Genomic DNA, 19,539 nt, shown 5'->3' with positions numbered 1-19,539 from the left:
TGTTTAAAATAAAGAAATGAGTACTGATGCTGCTTAGCTATAGCTAAGTTCCAGTAGCTGGGGCTGCTACTCAAGCTTGTAAACTGCAAACCTAGGGAGGTCATGGAGGAAAAACTTTTCCTTGCATGACTGGTGCATTTTTCCCCTTCTGGCTTGAGATTTCAGGATCTAAATTTCTTCTAATTTCCTGTGTTGATAGTGAAGGACAGACCACGGGCATTGAGGTGAGGAGCTCTGACCATGATGGAGAGTACGGTGCCATTTTTCTCAGCAGCTCGTGAGCACCAGCAGGACCAGACACTCTCCATGGGGCATTCCCAGGAGCACATTCCTAACAGAGCTGCAGCCACGAATGCGGAGCATTTGTGCTGGGGATGTGCATCTCCCAGCTGAGCCCCCCAGGCCCTTCTAACCTCCAGTAACACTCACTTGAGAGCAAACATGGGAAAATCAAGTAAAGGCAGGGCTCTGCAGTTTATATCTTTGCAGTGATCCGTGCTGTCATCATGCAGTGGCTCTGGATGTCAGTCTGCATGTTGCCACTGGTGTCTTCAAGAGGCCATCTGGTCTCCTGCTTCTTTGTGGGTTTTTGCTGTCACCAGATTCAGTTGGCATGGTCTTCCCAAGTGAACTCCTCAAATATGGGATGTGGGTTTGGTTTACATTTTTGGCAACTTGGGAAGAGCAGCAGGAGGCTTTCTGCCTTTTGCTGTAAAGAAATAGGTGAAAAGGCTCACAGTTTTCTGGGGTTTTGGTTTTGTAGGGGTTTTGTGTATATTTCCTCCTATTTTGTGTTATTCTCTCTTTCGAGTATTCCTTTGCTTATCACAGCATTTGTGTACATATGTGCCTTCTCACCCTCTTGAGCAAGGGGGAGCCACCAGTGAAGATGGAGCACTGTCATGGTGCAGGACAGAGTCCCACTTCCCAAGGGGGAGCTGTGCCAGCTGATGTGTCACACAGAAGTACCAGGGCTCATTTGAAACAACAGGTGATTTCCAATACTAAATGGATCTTCTCCAAAATGACCATTTATGTTTAGGACAGAGAGTGGTTTGTTTTTTTTTTTTACTGTTGTGGTTTTTTCCATGACCATAGGAAAAGGAAAAATTTTAACCTCTGGTCTGTCTGATGTCTTGCTGTTCTGGAAAACATTTTCTGCATTGCTAAGGCTAAGTTCTTAGCCTGTCACATAGACATCCCTAGGGAGAAGGCTGATGTTCTGTTGAGACCTGTGTTAGTCTAGAAGTAGCTTGCAGTCCTTGCTGGACCAGTCACTGAGCTGTCACTCAGCACGATGATCTGTGTGGGCCACTTCACTCTCCCTGGGTGGGCTTTGCTGCCTACACATGTTGCCTGATCACAGTCCTCACCTTTTTTTGGTTTGTCCTTTTGTTGTTGTCCTTTTGTTGTTGCTGCTCTCAAATTCAGGAGGGAAAGAGCATGGTGAGATGTCCTCAGTGTTTCTGGAGCTGAAATCCTATTTCATGCATAGGGTGGGTAGAAGAGAGAGCACACAGAGGACTTCCATGCCAACCCATCCCCAAGTAGCTATAGTTAGGAAAGAGAGACTGGGTCTATCTTGATGCTGTGTCTATCCTAGGAGCTTCTAGATGAACTTAATACTATGTTTATGCCACTAGAGCTGGAAAATAACTTCTGGGCTTACAGTGCTAGAGAGGAAATGGCTGCTAAATGGACATCCAAGTGCGAAAATTGACTCATTTACTGAACTGCTCAGGAGATGCTCCCACCTTGGAGATACTCAAAAGACATCTGAACATGGTCTTGGGTAGCCACCTCTAAGTGACCCTGCTTGAGCAGAGGGTTAGACAAGATGACCTCCAGGGGTCCCTTCCAAACTCAACCATTCTGTGATTCCGTGAAAGCTTAATTCGGTGTTAAGAGCTCAACACAGCCTTTCGAGTGAGAGTTTTGTCATCTTCATCCCAATCCATCCTTCTTTATTTTTCCCTGTTCATAGTATGACTTAATGACATGCAACACCAACAACAGTGGAATGTGTTGGAAAATAACAGTAGCACCCTGAGACATTGTCCTCACCATTAGCCAGGTGAGTTCACTGACAAGTGTCTACAGCAGCTGGTTTCCTTTTGTTACACCTTTGCTTGTGAATGCTTGTATCTAGTGAACCATGGTTACTTTATTATGACACATTAACTTTTTCTTCCCTTGTAGGTAGCACTCGTTGTGGTAAAATATCATGGCTTTGATTCACATCCAGTCAGATGCACTTTGCAGTTATTATAAGTCATTAAACCTCACCAAGTCTGGGGTTTTGTTCTGTTTCCCATGCAGTGCCTGTGGTGTTTGGTTTCCAGCAACACATGGTGTTTATATTCATGACTGGCATTACCGTTGTGATGGTGATAGGGTTTGTGTTTCTTGCCTTGCTTGATTTATGTTGCGGCTGGCGTGCATGGCACGCACATGTCTCAAAATAGAACACGACTGGTTTTTTTGTTTTTACATTAGAAGCACTGATGATTTAATTTAGCATTTTGAATAATCCTGCATTTGCAGGGAAACCTGTGTTGTGTCCCTCCTTTGATAACTGTATTGGCTTCAGACATTAAGGGCTGCACTTCAATCTCTGTAGATGTGTGTGGTTCTTAAATGTCTCATGTGGTTTCCTGCTTCCCACCTTGTCCTTGGCTCTTGCTACTCCTTACGCTCTTCTTTGCTTTCAGCCAAGATCTCTCCCCTTGCAGCACTCTTGCTAAGAAAGTTCTGCTTTGCCATCTTTTGTCATTGAAAGATCCTGTGATGCTTCTGTCTCGAGGTAGGTCGGTTGTGCAGTCACAGCAAGGATAACCTGACTTACAGGATAGTTTGAAGTGGCCTACAGTGGTAGGACCCCACGTGCAGAGGGATGGACCTGGACCTGTCCAGGTATATCTTTACTATTGTGTGAATGCATTACAGACCAAAAAATGGGAAAGCTTAGCTCAGCACATTGGGAATTTTCTCCTTGTCTCTGCATCCCAGCTGTGCCTCCCTCCATTTCCCCTCAGTCTGCCTGTGCACTGTGTGAAGCACTGTGCAGGGAGCATCAAGCACCCTGCCCATGGAGGCCTCACAGGTCACCTCACAGTGGTGGTTTTGGTAAGAGCCAAGCTCAGGCAGAGGCTGAAATTCCAGTGGCAGCAGCAGCAGCCAGAGCTGTGTTTCCAGCCTGCCCCATGCTGCCCATCAGACATGGGCTAGTGGACTCAGCGGGAGCCAGCAGCTGTGGGATGTTCCAGTCCATGTATCTGCCTTTCCTGTTCCTCTGCCTGAGGCTTGGGTGAGAGCAGGCAGGAATCAGCCTGGTCTGTAAGCAGAGGGGAGGATGGCAGGATCTGCCATCAGACTCCTTTTCATCTTTCTTCCCTGTCAGTATCATGAGCCACTTAGGGCAACAGGCAGAAACTGAGCTTGCCTTCTACAGTGATGAAATCTTTAGCCAGTCCTTGCTGGAAATAGGAACTGAAATAGGAGCTTAGGAAAGTATTCACCTCTACCCTATAACACAATTTGTGGTACTTTTCAACCAAAATAAAGCAGAAAGAATTTTTTAAAAACTTATAAAATTAATGATAACTCCTTTTCTTCTCTGTCTTTCCCAGAAATAAATCATTTTCTGTATTTTTTGAGGTCATGCCCTGGTTACTGCTGGACAAAACCCAATCAGATGGTAAATCTGAAGACAGTGCTGGAGTGGAAAATATATCAAGAGCTCCGAAGCCATTACAACATTTTAATTACATGCTAAACTGGTTTTTCCACAAAACAGTAGCCTTCCAGATGAAGGGACTAGGACTCAGGACTGATAATAGTTGCTGGTGTCCAGGCTGCAGATTATGTGGTCAATCCCTTCTAGTCAGCTTCAGCTAATAGTACTGCTAAACCACTGCCTGACTTATCTCATGATATTTTATAGCTATAATAATAATTTCATCTGACCTTTTGTTGACCACTGTCATTTACTGCACATTTTGGCACAAGGAAGGCCTGTTACTGGCATTGTGTTCCCACCAGCAAGGAAATCACATGCCCTCTGAAGACTGACAAATAGTTGGCTTGAGTTGTGCCCTTCATCACAATCATCCATCACCACTGTCCTTTAATAAAATCTTTTCACTGCTAGGGGTAGTCTGACATGTAAGTGTGGAATGAGAAACTAAGGGTAGTGGGGAAGCTGTGTGTTTAAACTCCAAGGCTTCTAATCTGGGTAAGATGCACTGACAGGATTGGGAGATGCTCCTGCAATCTCACTATGTGTGTTGTGTGTATAAGGAGATAGGTATAGCAGGCTTCTTTTGTAAATGAAAGTTCTGACTAAACACAGGACTAAGATCATGTGCTATTCCCTGATGGCTACTGTAAGAGAAATCTACTTTTTTTCTAGCTGCTTCTGGATTGCTGTGTATTTTATAGGGAGCAGGCTGAATTTAAGGCTTACTAGGGCTAATAATAAAAAGACAGAAGTGCCATAGGACAGCACCACATACATGAGGCCCCATTCCTCCCTTGTGGGTCATTAGCAGGATTGGGAGTGATAAACCTGGTTGTCATCTCTGCTGCTGAAGCTGCAGTGCTGGCAGGAGTGTGGGGAGGGAACAGATTAGGCAGGAGGAGTAAAATGTGATTTAGTGGCTTTCAGAGCTCTTTGCTGAGAGCAGAGGACAGAGGCTTCAAGCTGGGTTCCTGTTTGCAAGGACTGTTTTCTCTGACCATTGTGTCCTGTTCTTTCTCCAGTCTCCTGCCACAAATGTGTCTCTCCCCTCTCTGTCTTCAGTTCCCAGATCACTGCTCTGTCCTCTGCCATCTCCCCCACAGTCATTTCCATACCTCGATGAGGTTTTCCATTCCCTGCAGCCCTTGTATCCCAGACAGTGTTGTCTGGCAGCTCAGTGGTGTGGCTGTTTGGCCGCAGAGCAGGTCACACACAGCTGTCTGTCTGTAACATGCTCAGGTGCTTCAAGAGGTTCATGTTACTTGGTTAGCTGACATAAATCTGTGTGTAGAATAGCTCCATAAGTCTCTGCTGATTGCTTCATTTGTGTGGTTGAAAATATTGCTGCAATTTAACTCCTAGAAATGTCTGATCCATTTATCTATCATGATAGTAATGGGGAATGGAGGGAGCAACCTTCAGTCATTTATTCAGGTTTATTAGGACACTATGCTAGCACTAGTTTTCTGAATCAGGCATGAGCAGAAGGCTCAGGGCATCCCTGCTTAGTATTTTCAGATACACCCACTGCTATCTGAACGTCAGAGGAAGCAGCTGATCTTTATTCCTCCTGTTCTAACATGTGGCTGTTAAGACATGCACACGAGCAAAGAGTGTGAACGTGTACAAAAGTGAGAAATTTGCAATTTATCCCATGTTGGAAGAGGAACGTGCTTGCAACATTTTGTCACTGCCACAAGAACTGGAGACATTTCCCATTTCAACATTACGTATTAGCACATGCTTAAGTTGCTTAGTGAGCAGTACAGACTTCTCTAAGATTTCAGCTGATTTCAAGTGTGTTTCTTTAGACGGTTTATTTTTATTTGTAAATATGTAGAATCTTAATTTATTTTTGTGTATTTTCTCAAGTGTTTAAAAATGGTAAAGTGTATTTTGATTCAGACATCCCTGCATTCCTGTGTTGGTTTTTTTCTTGTACATTTTAACATCAGTCTGACTAACAAAGAAATATTTAATGCAATGTGTTTAGTTGATGATTTATTGAAGTTGAAATGTAGAAGGAAAATATGAAAAGCATGCCAGAATTGAAATGTGTTTCAGGATTTTTGCAAAAAATACTTGTGAAAATATTTTTGTTGGGTTTGCTTTCTGTCTGAAGACATTGCAGGGAATTCCAACTGGAAGCATACCTCTGCAATTTGCCTAAAACATGTTGGAGTTTTATTTTACAAAGAAGAAACCATTCCAAAGTGCTTGTTGTTTAGACTTTTAATTTCTCTTCCAAGTACAGCTTGATGCAATAATTAACTTCAAAGAACAAATCAACCACTGGCTAAATGTTCCAACATAAAAGTAGAGCTTATGAATTTTCTATTTAAAAAAATGTGTGCGCATACATACATTTTATCTTAAATCTGTATAGATGTAGTCTGGTACTTGTTTTACTGAATAGTTTTAAATTTGCCATAATAACTGTGTTTGATTGCAAGTCAATATTTTCCAAGTCATAATTATCAATGAGACAGAATCTTTTTCCAGTTTAAAAAAACACAGAGTCCTTACAATACGACATTAAAATTGATTAATTGAAATCAAAGAGTCATTAATAGTACTTGTGATTCAAATAATTGTGCTTTCAAAACAGTCCATGCTGCTTTTGTAGGGCTTTCCCGGTTATTCACTATAGAGGGACTTTATTTTGTGGCTGCACTTGGACAGCAGGAGAAGCAGGCAGAAGGGTTAAGACACAGGCAATGTTATTGAGCTGAGAGGTTGAGGGATGTGAGTACAATGGCTAAGTGTGGATTTTATAGCTGGGCTAATCTGTTCATTGGGTAGGACTGCCTTGTTGTTATTGATGTCTGACAGCATTATCATGCCACCACCAGCTCCCAGTGTACTGTAAATTTTCTGGACAGGGGGTGGAGTTGGGGGGGATGACAGGCCTTTCTAATTTCTGGAGGGGATGAAGCCGTGTCCCTCAGGGCTTTATGTATGATAGAGGCTGTGGCATAACGTGACATTAGGGTTGCTCATCTCCTTGTTGCTACAGAACTGGGGCACACCTACGTTCTTCCTTATCCCTGGACTTCTACCTCAGAACTTACACAAAATATCAGCAACAAATTTTGTGACACTTTCTCTTTTCTCTTTTTTTTTTTTTCTTGTTCTCTTTTTTCCCAAGCATCCTCTTTGCAGACATAGAGGGTTTCACAAGCCTGGCCTCCCAGTGCACTGCTCAGGAGCTGGTCATGACGCTGAACGAGCTCTTTGCCAGATTTGATAAGCTAGCAGCTGTAAGTCTTCCATTACAATTTCGTTTTCTCTTGTTTTTATTCTCCTGTTGCAAGAATGACATACTGTGCTTGTTCACTGGATTTCTTAAATATTCACTGCCCTAAAAGGCAAGCTATTGCAAGCATGAATATAAGCTGAATACTTCTTTCTCCTTTATTATTCTTATTTTTTTTAGGAGAACCACTGTTTACGGATCAAGATCCTGGGCGATTGCTATTACTGTGTGTCTGGATTGCCAGAAGCAAGAGCTGACCATGCACACTGCTGTGTTGAGATGGGAATGGATATGATAGAGGCCATATCGTAAGTACCTTGTGCCCCACAGAGAATCTCAGAACAAATAGCAAGTAGATTCTCTTTCCTGTTAGGTCTTCTTTACATTAGAAGCAAGGTAACCAAGCCAGAGAACTCAGGCCAGCAAAAAGGGAGATCACCTAGAGCAAAAAAACAGAATACAGTAAAGGTTTGACAGCAGAAAGGCAGACACTTGTGCCCATCACACCCACATGGATATCAGAGCTCAACCTCCTGATGAGAAAGGCAAAGGTTACTATAATTACTGGAAGTCTCATTCCCAAAGGAGGATTGCAGAGAATTACAGAATTGTCAGTTCAGCAGATTAATAATAACTTTATTAAATTTCAGTCACTATTCATTTATATATCTTTAAGACAGCTTTTTACTCACCTTAAAATTGCTCTACTAAGGCCTATCTTGTCTGGTTTAACTAATCCTCCTCCATGTGACCCTATGCCAAAAATGTCAGATTCAAGACTTTCTTACTTCAGTTAAATTAATTATTGAAATAAAGTTGGTCTGGCACAGACTGGGACAGATCCATGGTCTTTTTCCTTTATTTCCATTTATTTCCCCATCTTTATTTTTTTTCGTTTAAAACTTCTTCTGAAACTTTGCCTGGTCCTGAGATCAGACTAGCCACTTGTTTGTCCAGACCATTCCTATCTTTAGAGAGTAGCAAATATGAGACCCATATCTAGTTTTATTACTTGGAGGATTACAGACAATGTTGAATGTTTTTTGCATAGGACATGAGCTTTCACAGGCCAATTCTTTCAGAATTCAGAGAGGGAAGATTTATTTGTTCATCTTGAGTGTTTACAAGTTTAGGCAGAAAGTTCAGTCAGTTTTGGATGGTAACTGAGCTGACCTTGATATCTGCACCACCCCTGCTGCACAGACTCTGCTGTTTTTTCCCTTCTCTTCTCTTTTTTTGGTTTCGTGAAAGCATCTTCTGAAGTATTAGTGGTACCAAGAGGGAGGTAGAAGATCTCTATGTGGTTCTCCTCTCATTCCATACAGTAAATTGATGGAGTTTCCACTTCAGCTTGATAAAACATAGAGCTACCTATTTGCTCAGCTTGGGACAGCACATCCTTACCATTGGAATTTCTGCAAGGATGTGAATACACCCTCACACGTCTCAGCTTCATTTTCATAGCGCAGCTGCATAGGTCGGAAAGCAGTGTTTTCACCCAGGAGTTCCCATTCAAAGCACAGTAAGCAACTGCATTCCCTTGGTTTGTATACAGTGTACACTGTTAGGACTTCCTAGCTTTCCTTTCCTGGTTTTAAACTCCATTCCTTTGCACCAGTCTTCTTTTGGGGTTTGTATGCAGCATGCAAAATAAAAGGAATTGCAAATAACTAGTTTTCAGTAGCCCTTGAAAGAATGCTGTTTCTTCCACGTGAAGTACAAGTAAGTGGCAGGTGACAAAGGGTCTTGTCAAGAGAGAGACAGCAATTTTAAGCCACCCGCCCTACAAAGAGAATACTGTGTTTATTGCTCAGAAAAGTCTCATCTTCTGCAGTAGTTGGCCTGATGAAATCCAGAGATCTTCATGCATTTCTGTATAATCCCCCACAAGGCTGAGTAACACTAGGAAGTCTAGACTTCATTGATTAACTGCAACCCACCTTACCTTGGAATAAACAGGGAGCTGAAGTGCACTCAGTGTTTGTTTACAAATAGCTCTTCAGCAGCCTTTAAAACTTGTCTTCCCCTTGATGTATAATGAATGCATTTAACAATCTTATCTCTTAATAAGTCTGGAAGGTGACTGTTCTCACTACCCCTGTTTCCCCACCCCTATTCCTCCTCCCCTAAGGATCAAGATAAGAGATTTCATAATTAAGGTAACCAGTAGCTACTGAACATTTGATTGCAGGCTTCACCAACACTGGGCCCTGCCTGTAGGCTGATTTCATCTGTGCACAATAACAGCGGGAGGTGTTACCCCAAATAGGAAAGATTTCAAGAAAATTGTTTTCACTGTACTGATGGTATAACTTAACTAAAAAAAGGGAAGGTAACAAAGGATATTTCGCTTGTCTATACAGAATAACAAACTTATTTGTTTTCTGCAAAGTTTAGACAAAGTCCCCTTCTAATCAACGACTCTATGGAGAGAAGTTCCCTGGTCTTGTGTCAGTAGCACGGCTTGGCAGAGGGTGCAGTAGGGGTTGTGGAGGGAGGAACTGTTGTCCCTGCAAGGGTTATGGCTGCAGCTGCATTTTAATTACCCCAGTTCCTGTTCCTTTCCCAAGCATTGTGGTTGGAGCTCTTTCAGTTTGTAAGCCTGTGACACCTTACCCATATCAGCTTCCTTTTTCTGGTTGAGAATCTCTGATGCTTGTTAATAAAAATAAGGAATATCGCTTCCATGAGTAGGTAGTGAAATGTAAGATAGGGATCATAAGGAAAAAGGAACTCTGCAACGATGGGAGCTGTTTCAACAAGAAGTCATCTTGGACAGTGTTTTAAGGGGCATATTGCATGTGAGGAGTAAACTAGAGTCCAGAATCGGTCTATCTTTAATCATGCAATTTCATTAATAACTAAAGCATAAATATTGGAACTGTGTTGATGTTCGGGAGTTGGGAGGACTTACCTGTCCAGATGATGTTATCTAGAAAAGACTAGATGAACCTGAAAACCAAAGAGACTGAAATCTGATAGGTGTAAAGTACAACTTCATGCTGCAAGGAACTAACTACTGAAAGGAAAGGACTGTGCTATGTGATGTGGGTGAATTTGCCGTGAAACATGGACATTCTGGGAATGATGTGATCACCAATAACGAGAAGCAGAGTTGTTCTGATGGCCTCTTCAAGACTGTCCCCTACCCACACTCCTAAATATATTTTCCATGTGAACAGCTCTTGAAGTTAACTTTTGCCCTAAAACGGCAAAACCCCCGAAGTATTCCAGTGGTCATTTTGGGAGTAAGCAGAGCATCCAAAACCTCATTAAAATCAGAGCTTGAGTATTTGTAGCTGCCTGTTTGGAGTGACTGCAATAGATGTGGTTCTCTGGTTTTGCTGCTCTGACTGCAGCTGTAAGGCCTGTTCAAGCTTTCCAGCTTCAGTGGGGCATTTCACACACATATCATATTTCGTCAGTGGAAGAGCTGATGCTTGGTGCCGTGAAGACAGATTAGGATCTCTGAAATCATTTCCCTTTTCTCTTTGCAACATGCTATAACTCTTAATGAGACTGAGTGCTGGCAGGTTATGTCCAGCTTTGGTATGGAAATCAGAGACCAGCACTTTATTCCTTTTAGTGCCCCAAAGGTAATTTTTCTATGAGTTCTCAACTTGATCCTGAGTTCAGTGAACATGGATTTACTCCAAGAGCTCCCCGTTCTAATTAGTACTTTCCTTGGCCAGCCTGGCCATCCAGGAGCAGTACAGCTCGTCCGGTTTTGTTCTGCTGTCCTGTTGATGGGGATGAGCAGCACTATGTGTATGTGTGAGTAATTTATGGATCATTATGGATTTTTGTGTTCCGGATCCAAGTTTGTACTGCTGACTACAACCATGCAGTTTTTTGTGATGTCCCTTTTTCCCCGTATCTTTTTTCAGACTGGTCCGGGAGGTTACGGGCGTAAATGTCAACATGAGGGTTGGAATCCACAGTGGGAGAGTTCACTGCGGGGTCTTGGGCCTTCGGAAGTGGCAGTTCGATGTGTGGTCCAATGATGTCACGTTAGCCAATCACATGGAAGCAGGGGGCAAAGCTGGGTAAGTTGCTTCATCAAAACTGTCGTGTTTATCCATGAAACTTCCACGCTAAATCTGTAAGAATAGTGGCATGGCTAAATAAATTGGGCTTTACTGCTTGTTTGTTCCAACACATGGAACTTTTCCCTGACAGGACCTGGCTTTTTAGGTGATAACTTTTCTTTTGTGTCATTGAAGGCGCATCCACATCACGAAAGCAACCCTGAACTATCTCAATGGAGACTACGAGGTGGAGCTGGGCTTTGGAGGGGAACGCAACGCTTATCTCAAAGAGCACAGCATCGAGACCTTCTTGATTGTGCGGTGCAGCCAAAAACGGGTAAGACCAAATAAACTAAGGCAGGCTTAGGTACTTTTAATAACTTCATGGTCTCTGACATACCAAAGTAGAGTGAACACCAGCCTTTATAGATGAGTCAGTTGACCTGCAGTGACAAAAGTTCCTGTTTCTCTCTCCTCTTCCTGAACTTTTTTGTGCATAGCAGGGAGTACCCACCATCTACATAAGGTTTCTGCATCAAGTACTTTCTAGTTCTCTCAAAGAAACTGTCCTGAGTTGTTTTCAAAATCATGTTGAAGAATGTTGTTAATATAGATATATATTTTGTACAAGTACTTAAAGCAATAGATTAAACCCACAAAGATCTCTTCTCTGCCAGAATACAGAGGTGATTTTGTCCACCTGCTCACCAGATAGCCATGAACATAAAGATTAGAGCAATTCCTATCATTGCTTTTCAGCCTCTGTTTCTGAAGATGGGAAAAACTGGCCCACTGTATTGACGGATGATCACTGTGACAATAGGATGAGATCATACCTACTGCTGTGACACGGGTCAGGCTGCACAAAATAAGGCTACAAGGGCACTGCTGACTTGAACTTGAATCAAATCAAACTCAAGTGGACTTCAGCCAATATATCTTCTTTTTGTGACACTGCCAAGAGCAGATGTTATCAGTAGTTTGTATTCTTTTTTAAAATGGTAGACTGTAATACTAGAAAAGGACCTTTTTGATCATCTAGTTGAGCCCAACCACTAGTATTTCTCTAAGCAATTTCTGCACTATAGACACTGCTTTGCTATTTACAGCATGAGCAAGCATATAAAGATTGGCCTGAATTGAAAATAATTTCAAATTTTTCTGAATCTAAACCAATTAAACCTTCCCACAGCTGTAAATACGACTGCCATGAGATTAAATGAATTAATGTTTGCGACATATTCCAATAGCATGGAACTTATACAGAAATACTTTTCTACCATTGCCTCATTTCCTGAGAGAATGGAAGCCTCAAATCTCCTTAATGGATATTGTGTAAAAAATCTCCAAGAAAATCCCTTATCATCTGCTGAAGAGAGAAGCTGAGGTTTTGGTTTCTATCTGCTCATAAGATAAATCTCATTAACAATTGTCAATCTTTGAAAGAGGATTAGAAGTTGCAGTGCAAGATTATTGTTTCCTGAGCGTTGCTGCCTGTCAGTGGGCCAGCTGATGTTTATACCTAAATCACGTCTTCTTTGCTGGGCAGATTTAAGAACATAAACCAAAATACCCTTATGATTAGGCCCCATCTCCTGTGGTGGAGAACCTGTATTGGCTTCTTAAGTCATGCAGTCACCAAATTGTCTGCATGTTTTTGTGGAGAACTGGAGACTTCTCTGGAGAGAAGAGGCAAACATAAGATCTCAGGACTCTGCTGGTTGCCAGTGTAGACAAAAAAATCGAAAACAGAGACTTCAGAGCACTTGGGACTTGACTTCATTTTTGAACACAGGGCTGTATTTTGAGTTGGAGACTGGATAGAGATTGAGAAGAGATGTGGATTCCATTCCAGACAGATTTTGAGGAAGTTTCATCTTTGTGCCTTGATTTTCCCTGGTAAAATAAAACAGACCATTATTTTCACTGCTTTATATGTATTTATTGCAGCTCTGTTACATACTGTAGCCCTTAGCTGGAGTCTCTAAGCACTATTGCAATGCTGCTGTATGTAACTTGCTGCATCCCAGAGAAGCCAAGAGCTGGGACATATGCATGGCATGTGTAGTTATTGGGCTAAACTGAAACATAAATAAGCTGCTGCCCAAGGCCATGGCTGTTAAGTGTTTAGAGTTTGAGGGGCTTCTGGTTTGCCCATACTGCTGCAACTTTCATGCTCCCAAAGCTATTTTTTGTCTCTTTGTGAACAGTTTCATAAATCATAGAATGGCTTGGGTTGGAAGGGACCTTAAAGATCACCTTGTTCCAGTCCCCTGCCATGGGCAGGGCCACCTTCCACTAGAACAGATTGCTCAAAGCCCCATCCAACCTGGCCTTCATCTCCAGGGATAGTGCATCCACAGCTTCTCTGGGCAAGGCGTTCCAGTGTTTAAAGTTTTCTCCCTGTTTAATTCATTTTAACATAATACAAAAATCAGAAGTGAGAAAAGATTTCTCCCACAGTCAGCTCAGTCAGTCTTGAATATTTTGCCTGATGCCAGGCAAAGTTGTAATAATTCGTTTTTTTCCTTTCATTTCTGCTTGTTTTTAATGACTTCCTGCGATGTCTTTAGCCTGGTTTTCAGTTCAGTCTGTTCTGGTAATGGCCATAAAATGTTCACCTAACTTAGTAACGGGTTCCTGTGAGTCGTGTCTGGGTTCCTGCTGTCCTCACACACAAGGCACGGGGTTGGCGTTGGCCTGAGAGCAGAGGCATAGTTAACCCAAGTAACTGTTTGCTTGAGCTATTCCTCAGTTCCCACAGGCAGACTTGAGTTATCTGAATACCTGGTCCATCAGTCCCACAGCCATCAAAACCCCACAATACCATGAGTTACGATAAATATATAAAATGTAATGGAATCTGTTCCATACCCTTTCTGCTTACTGATGCCATGGGGAGCCATAACTTTTTATTTTGTCTTTTTTGTTTGACTTTTTTATAGTGTTAATGCCATTTCTTGGGCACAGAGTAAATGGAAGGAACATTTATCTAATATATTTGTTCCAGGAACTCAAACTAGCTACTTCTTTGAAAATACTTTTTTTCTTCTTCCTTTTTAAGAATGCCCTTAACTGGAATATATTCAGTTGAGTTTCAGGGGGAAAAGGCTAGATTCTGCTCACTCAGTATTTAATAATATCCCTAGAACTGAAAATGTAGTCATTGTTTTCTGTCTGGTACACAGAAGAGTTGCTTTATATTAAAACAGAACAAACTGCAAAGTTCTAAAATCCAATCTGTTCAGGTTTCTTTCTCTTCATCTTTGCCTCCAGATCTGCCTTCACCATTCTGTTTGCCCTGCCCTGTCATTCTGCTGCTTTTGTGGGTGAGCACTTGCCTGTGAAGAAGGTAATGCTCAGAAACCTCAGAGCAGTGCAGGAGTGACTAGTGTTACAGCATTATGTCCCCCTAGATAGAAGTTTTCATGGTTTTTTAAAAAAGCATAGATCCAAAGTTCCAAATCTGTTTTCCTTGAATTTTGATAATTAAATTATAAAACAGTCTTAACTGTGTGAGATACGAAGGGCCATGCTTTTCATTGTATTGTGAACCTAAATATATATATTTAAAAGTATATCTATTTATGTATGTGAAGTAATTTTTGTCATAAAATTAGCAGGCTCTACCATAAAGGTCTGTTGAATCTTTTGCTGTGGTTTTTTGTTCCCATTTGTGCTAACAGTGGGCTGCTCTAAAACCTAGTTGTCTGGTGCCTCGTTGCTCTGGTTGTCTGGTGTCTGCAGTCAGTCAGCAATTGTAATCCCTCTCCTCCTCTCAGCCTTTTCTCTTCTGAGACAGACTCTTCTAATGTCTTCACACAACGAAGAAGAGACAAGCACAAGCTCTCACATTTTCTTGGTCATCACAAGGAACCTTTACCTTTTGCAAAATTGCATTATCTTGGTGTCTGCTATTTATTCTGTGATGAACTAATTGTGATTTCTGATAATGCAGTTTCTGTCTGTGATCACCAAGAGAATGAGCATGCAGTTTGTACACTTGAATGTCTCAGATCCCATTTCTACTGTGCTGGTCCTCAAATGTTGGGTACTAATACTCCTTTTCTTCTTATCTATCAAATACCACCTCTGCTTCTCTCATTAGCCAAGTCTGTCATTGCTCACTTGCTGCCAGATGAAATAAGAAAAAAATTCAACAAAATCTGTCCCGAGAGTAATAATTGAGTAACTCCACTAGTAACTTTTATCCAGACTAATACTTCCTCATTCAACACCATCTCTTGCCACTTCACTAGAAACCAACTCTTTGCCCAGCTTCATATTCCCCGTCTGTCTTGGCCATTAGTCTCCAGCACAGCACTTTGTCAAATGCTCCATGGAAAAAACAAAGCGAGTGAGAGCTACCATATTTTTTCTGTTTAGAAAAACTTGGATCCAAGGCTGTTAATCCAAGCCCAGCTGTTCTGCAAGTTCTGTGTCATGATCCCTGACTAAATAGTTATTAAAAATATCTGTTACCAGAATTGAAATTGCAGCTGGCAGTTTCCCACAGATCTGGGATGGAGGTTGTCCATCTGACTTCAGCACATCACATTTAAGTTTTCCTTCCAGACATGGTTTAGTGGGATTTGGCAGTGCTATGTTTACAGTTGGACTCAATGATCCCAAAGGTCTTTTGCAACCTAAATGATTCTATGATTCTAGGCTTTCCATTTATAACCCTATCCTTATGAGCTTCTTCCCTTTTGCCTCTACTGTGGCAGTGGTGATTGCATGGACAGAAATAATCTGTTCCTTCAGTTCTAGAGCAATGAAGAATTTCTAATTTCTATTCTCCTTACATGATATAGGGCCACTTACATAAGGATGACTTCTGTCCTTATTTAGTAATTTTCACATTCCTTTGAAATATTCATATATGTTTCTAATGGACTTAATACCTTAGCATGGAAGAAATACAAGAATTCTCCAAGGAGATCTTTGCCTTTACTGGATTTGTGTCTTCATTCTTTATCAGAAAATCTGTGTTTCCAGATAAACAGCAATTTGTCAGTTAGAATTACTAAAACTGTTGCCCACATCTCAGTGATTCCCAAACTTAACCCCTAGGCATTGCAGTGGACTACACAACATCACTCAGAACAACATCTTTACCCTTCTACAGAGCGGTTTTGTTTTATTCTACACTTTTTTTTAGTTTACCCTGCAGACTGTAGCATTCCTAACACCCAGCTCTGGTCCTCTGACTTCACAACTTTTATATCTGCCCTTCTGAATTTTATTCAAAACATCTGTCCCAGTCGTTACTGCCATCCTGTCACATCCCTGCTGTTCTTACAGTACTCAATTTAATTATTGTTATCTTATCCAGTAGTCCCAGTTCTTGTACTCCCCAAGTTTCTGGCATTTGTGCAGGAACATGTCACTTGGTGGTTGCTGGTAATGTTTGCTCTTCTCTGAGATCAGGTGCTGCACTAATTTGCAGAACCACCACAGCTACTCTTCCCAGCACTTCTAATCACTGGTAAAAGCTCTACTCTGAGAAGGGTTGAAAAGCACGAGTTTGGAGGAGTGGAAACCAGAAACCTGAAGGTGAATAGGATTTTATCAGAATATTAGGTTTACAGATACTTTTACTGTCCTCATCATGTCAGAAGTCTGGGGAAATGCTTTGCTTTGAACATAAGTAGAAACAAAATGTGCCTGTCAACAGATGAGCAATACTGCTGACCAAACACACTGTGCTGAGTGCATGAAGTCTGCAAAGGGAAAAAATGTTTATTTTTTTCTAATGTCTTTCAATTGCATTAAACATGGGCGTTTCTTTAAACAATAGCAGGTACACAACAGTTTCAGAAAGGATTGTTGATGGTGACCTTAAAACAGCTCAACAAAACTTTGGCTGTAACTCCTAGAAAAACAATTCTCATTCTTTTCTAAATAACGTCCTGGAACTCCATCCAGCTGAAGAAACAAAATGGTCCTTTAAATGTTGAGCATGTGACTCTCCTAAAACACAATCAATCTAATGTGATGATTCCTCAATTTAACACATTTAATCAGAGCTCAGCAGGGTTCCACTCATGTAGATTTATGAAGGCAATGGTTTGGAGTATGTAGCACTGCAAGAAATATCATTCATATGTCAAAAGGACTTCAACTTAAAGAATAATATGTAGCTGAATCTGATATGGCTGATCCATGCTCAGATTTCACTGCTTTGTTGCACTGATAGTGATCATCTGTTGGAAAATCCTACCACACATTAAAGAAGTAAAAGGCATTCTTGATTCAATTGATATGTATAAGAAAACCCCAGCTCTTTCTGCAGTTTTGCTGTAACATTACTATAGCTCAGTGTGTGGGAACTGGTGGTGGGAATACAATAAAACCTCTGGGAATAAGATTTACAGTCTCTTTGTGAGTCCAGATTTGAAAAGTTCCCACAACAGCTTTCTGGAGCTTAGCCACCTAAAATCTGAAAAACTCATTGCTGTCAGAAAGTTTTGCACCTGCTCCCGTTGTTGGTAGTACCTGTAATGAGTAGGACTGAAAGGTATCACCACTTGTCTTTCTGTATTCTTCTTTTCCGGTCTTGTTATGCTTCTGTGCAAGTTGTCCTCATGCTGTCACTTAGCCAGGAAGAAACAGAGAAGGCATCCTCATAAATTTCTACAGAGGAGCTGTGACCCTCCTAATTCTTCATTTTTAGAGTTTGTTATTATCATCACCCACTGAACAAGTGATTTTGCAGAAAATAAATTACCTCAACTTTTAAAAATATTAGGTTTTAATTTTTTTTTTAATAAGTGTTGATGTTAACAGCAAAGTCCTATTGTTCAGGATAATGTAGTAGCACGCTATGTAGTGTGGGAAAGCAAAAATGCACTATGCTTGTATATAAGTGTTTTAATCTGATTGGAAATATTGCTGAAACATAGTACACAATCCAGTGGAAACCTCCTACAAGGGGTGGGAGAAAATAACTGCCAGAGTTCATATATTTATGGTGCCTGACCTCATGGTTAGAAACAATCTCAGAAGTATTATTTACCCACTTGTCCTGTCCTTAGCTCAACCCAGATGTGTCAATAAACATGTATGAGGTCTTTTATTTCCTTCAAATTCATCAAGTGATGCTTCAGGTATGAGGATCGCTCACTGGCAGAGTGGGGTAGTATGTCTTTGTGCATTTTGGCATTAAGGTTTTTCTCAAATTCTAACCAAATTTACTAACTCATGGGCGGAAATCTGGCTGTATATAACTTTTATCATCTGTTGATGTAAAGGCATTTGTAAACTAACCAAAGGGCTTTGCTTTTATGGGTCCCCAGACCAGTTCCAACATCTGGGTTTTTTGATTCCTTTTGGTTGAAAACCCTTCACTAAGTTGGAATAAAATGGACTGACAGTGTTGCTTCTATTGTTGAAAACAATATATATTTGCTTGGAGATAACGAAACTGTATTTCCTACTGGTTTTCTGGCATCTCATCGTAGAGGAAAGAAGCATAACTATGAAAAATATTGCATAACTGCAAAAAGACACAAGAAAGTGCTACAAATGATGGCAGAGACTATAAAGAGCAGTTACTTCTAAAAAACAAAACCTCAAACCAACTCAAATCTGGACATCAGCATTGCATCACATTAATGTATTTTTAGAAACATTTAAAAGCTGTCTCTCCTGGAGGTTATCCAGTGGCTCTGTCATGATTCCTCGTGTGAAAGTCAGCTGGTGCCAAGCAATGGAGTTTTCAGCTCTTGCAGATGAAACAGTGGTGGGTTTAATGCAGGGCAGAGATGAAGTGGGAGGCACTTGCTGTCCTGGGGGTGTGCAATGTGGGAGCACACGTGGTTCTCCCCCAGCAAACCTCCTGAGGAGCTGACAGCTCCCTTGGGATCGCTCCCACAGTTTCCTTGTGAACCTACACTTGTCCTCCTGGCTGTGTGGTAGAACATCTTTGCTGGCAGCCTGGAGCTGCAGTGACACTGCTGCTGACTGTGCTGGGGCCAGCTGAGTGTCCAGCACAGGGCTCCTGTCCCAAGTGGCATCGTGTCCCCAGGCTAGTGGCCGTGAAGCTTCCAGCACTACATTCTTGGGAACGTTTGGTGCCTGTGTGGTGAGCTGTGGTCTCATGGGAAGTGTTGTCATCATAGCTGCCTCTTCTTTGCAAGAAAAGAGAAGATGATTTCCCATGCTTGTCAATCAGGCAGTTCTCCCCAGCACTGAATTTTAGCAAGCCTTTTTAAATTTCTTTTAAAAAATTCTAATTTAAGGCAGCATAGCACTCGACATTTAACTCCCTGGTTACCATGGAAATAACACCAGGTATTTTGCAAACTCCTGAGAGGTACAGGTTACAGTGAGTAGTGGGGAATCAAAATAAATAGGTAGGGAATGCAGACTCTAGGCAAGAAAAGATGTAGACCTACTTGTTTTGTCATATAAGACTTGAACCAAAATCCTAGAGTTGAAAGCAACTAATGCTTTCTTTTTAAATAAATCAATTGTCTGAATACTTTCTGAAATCCAAAATTAACTATTATGTC

General features: G+C 41.4%; 1 protein-coding gene across 1 annotated transcript in view; it reads left to right on the top strand.

The window, feature by feature from the left end:
- The window catches only part of ADCY5 (adenylate cyclase 5), a 208,384-nt gene that overhangs the window by 143,611 nt on the left and 45,234 nt on the right, over positions 1-19,539 (top strand). Inside the window, exons 4-7 of the mRNA XM_064661405.1 lie at positions 6,888-6,999; positions 7,176-7,303; positions 10,883-11,041; positions 11,219-11,360. Of these exons, the coding sequence (XP_064517475.1) occupies positions 6,888-6,999; positions 7,176-7,303; positions 10,883-11,041; positions 11,219-11,360 (541 nt within the window). The remainder of the gene's footprint in view (positions 1-6,887; positions 7,000-7,175; positions 7,304-10,882; positions 11,042-11,218; positions 11,361-19,539) is intronic.

The sequence above is a fragment of the Pseudopipra pipra genome, chromosome 7, assembly GCF_036250125.1.
Source record: "Pseudopipra pipra isolate bDixPip1 chromosome 7, bDixPip1.hap1, whole genome shotgun sequence".
NCBI classification, from domain to species: domain Eukaryota; kingdom Metazoa; phylum Chordata; class Aves; order Passeriformes; family Pipridae; genus Pseudopipra; species Pseudopipra pipra.
The sequence above is the reverse complement of the archived record's forward strand: the minus strand, read 5'-3'. Positions and strand labels throughout refer to the sequence as shown.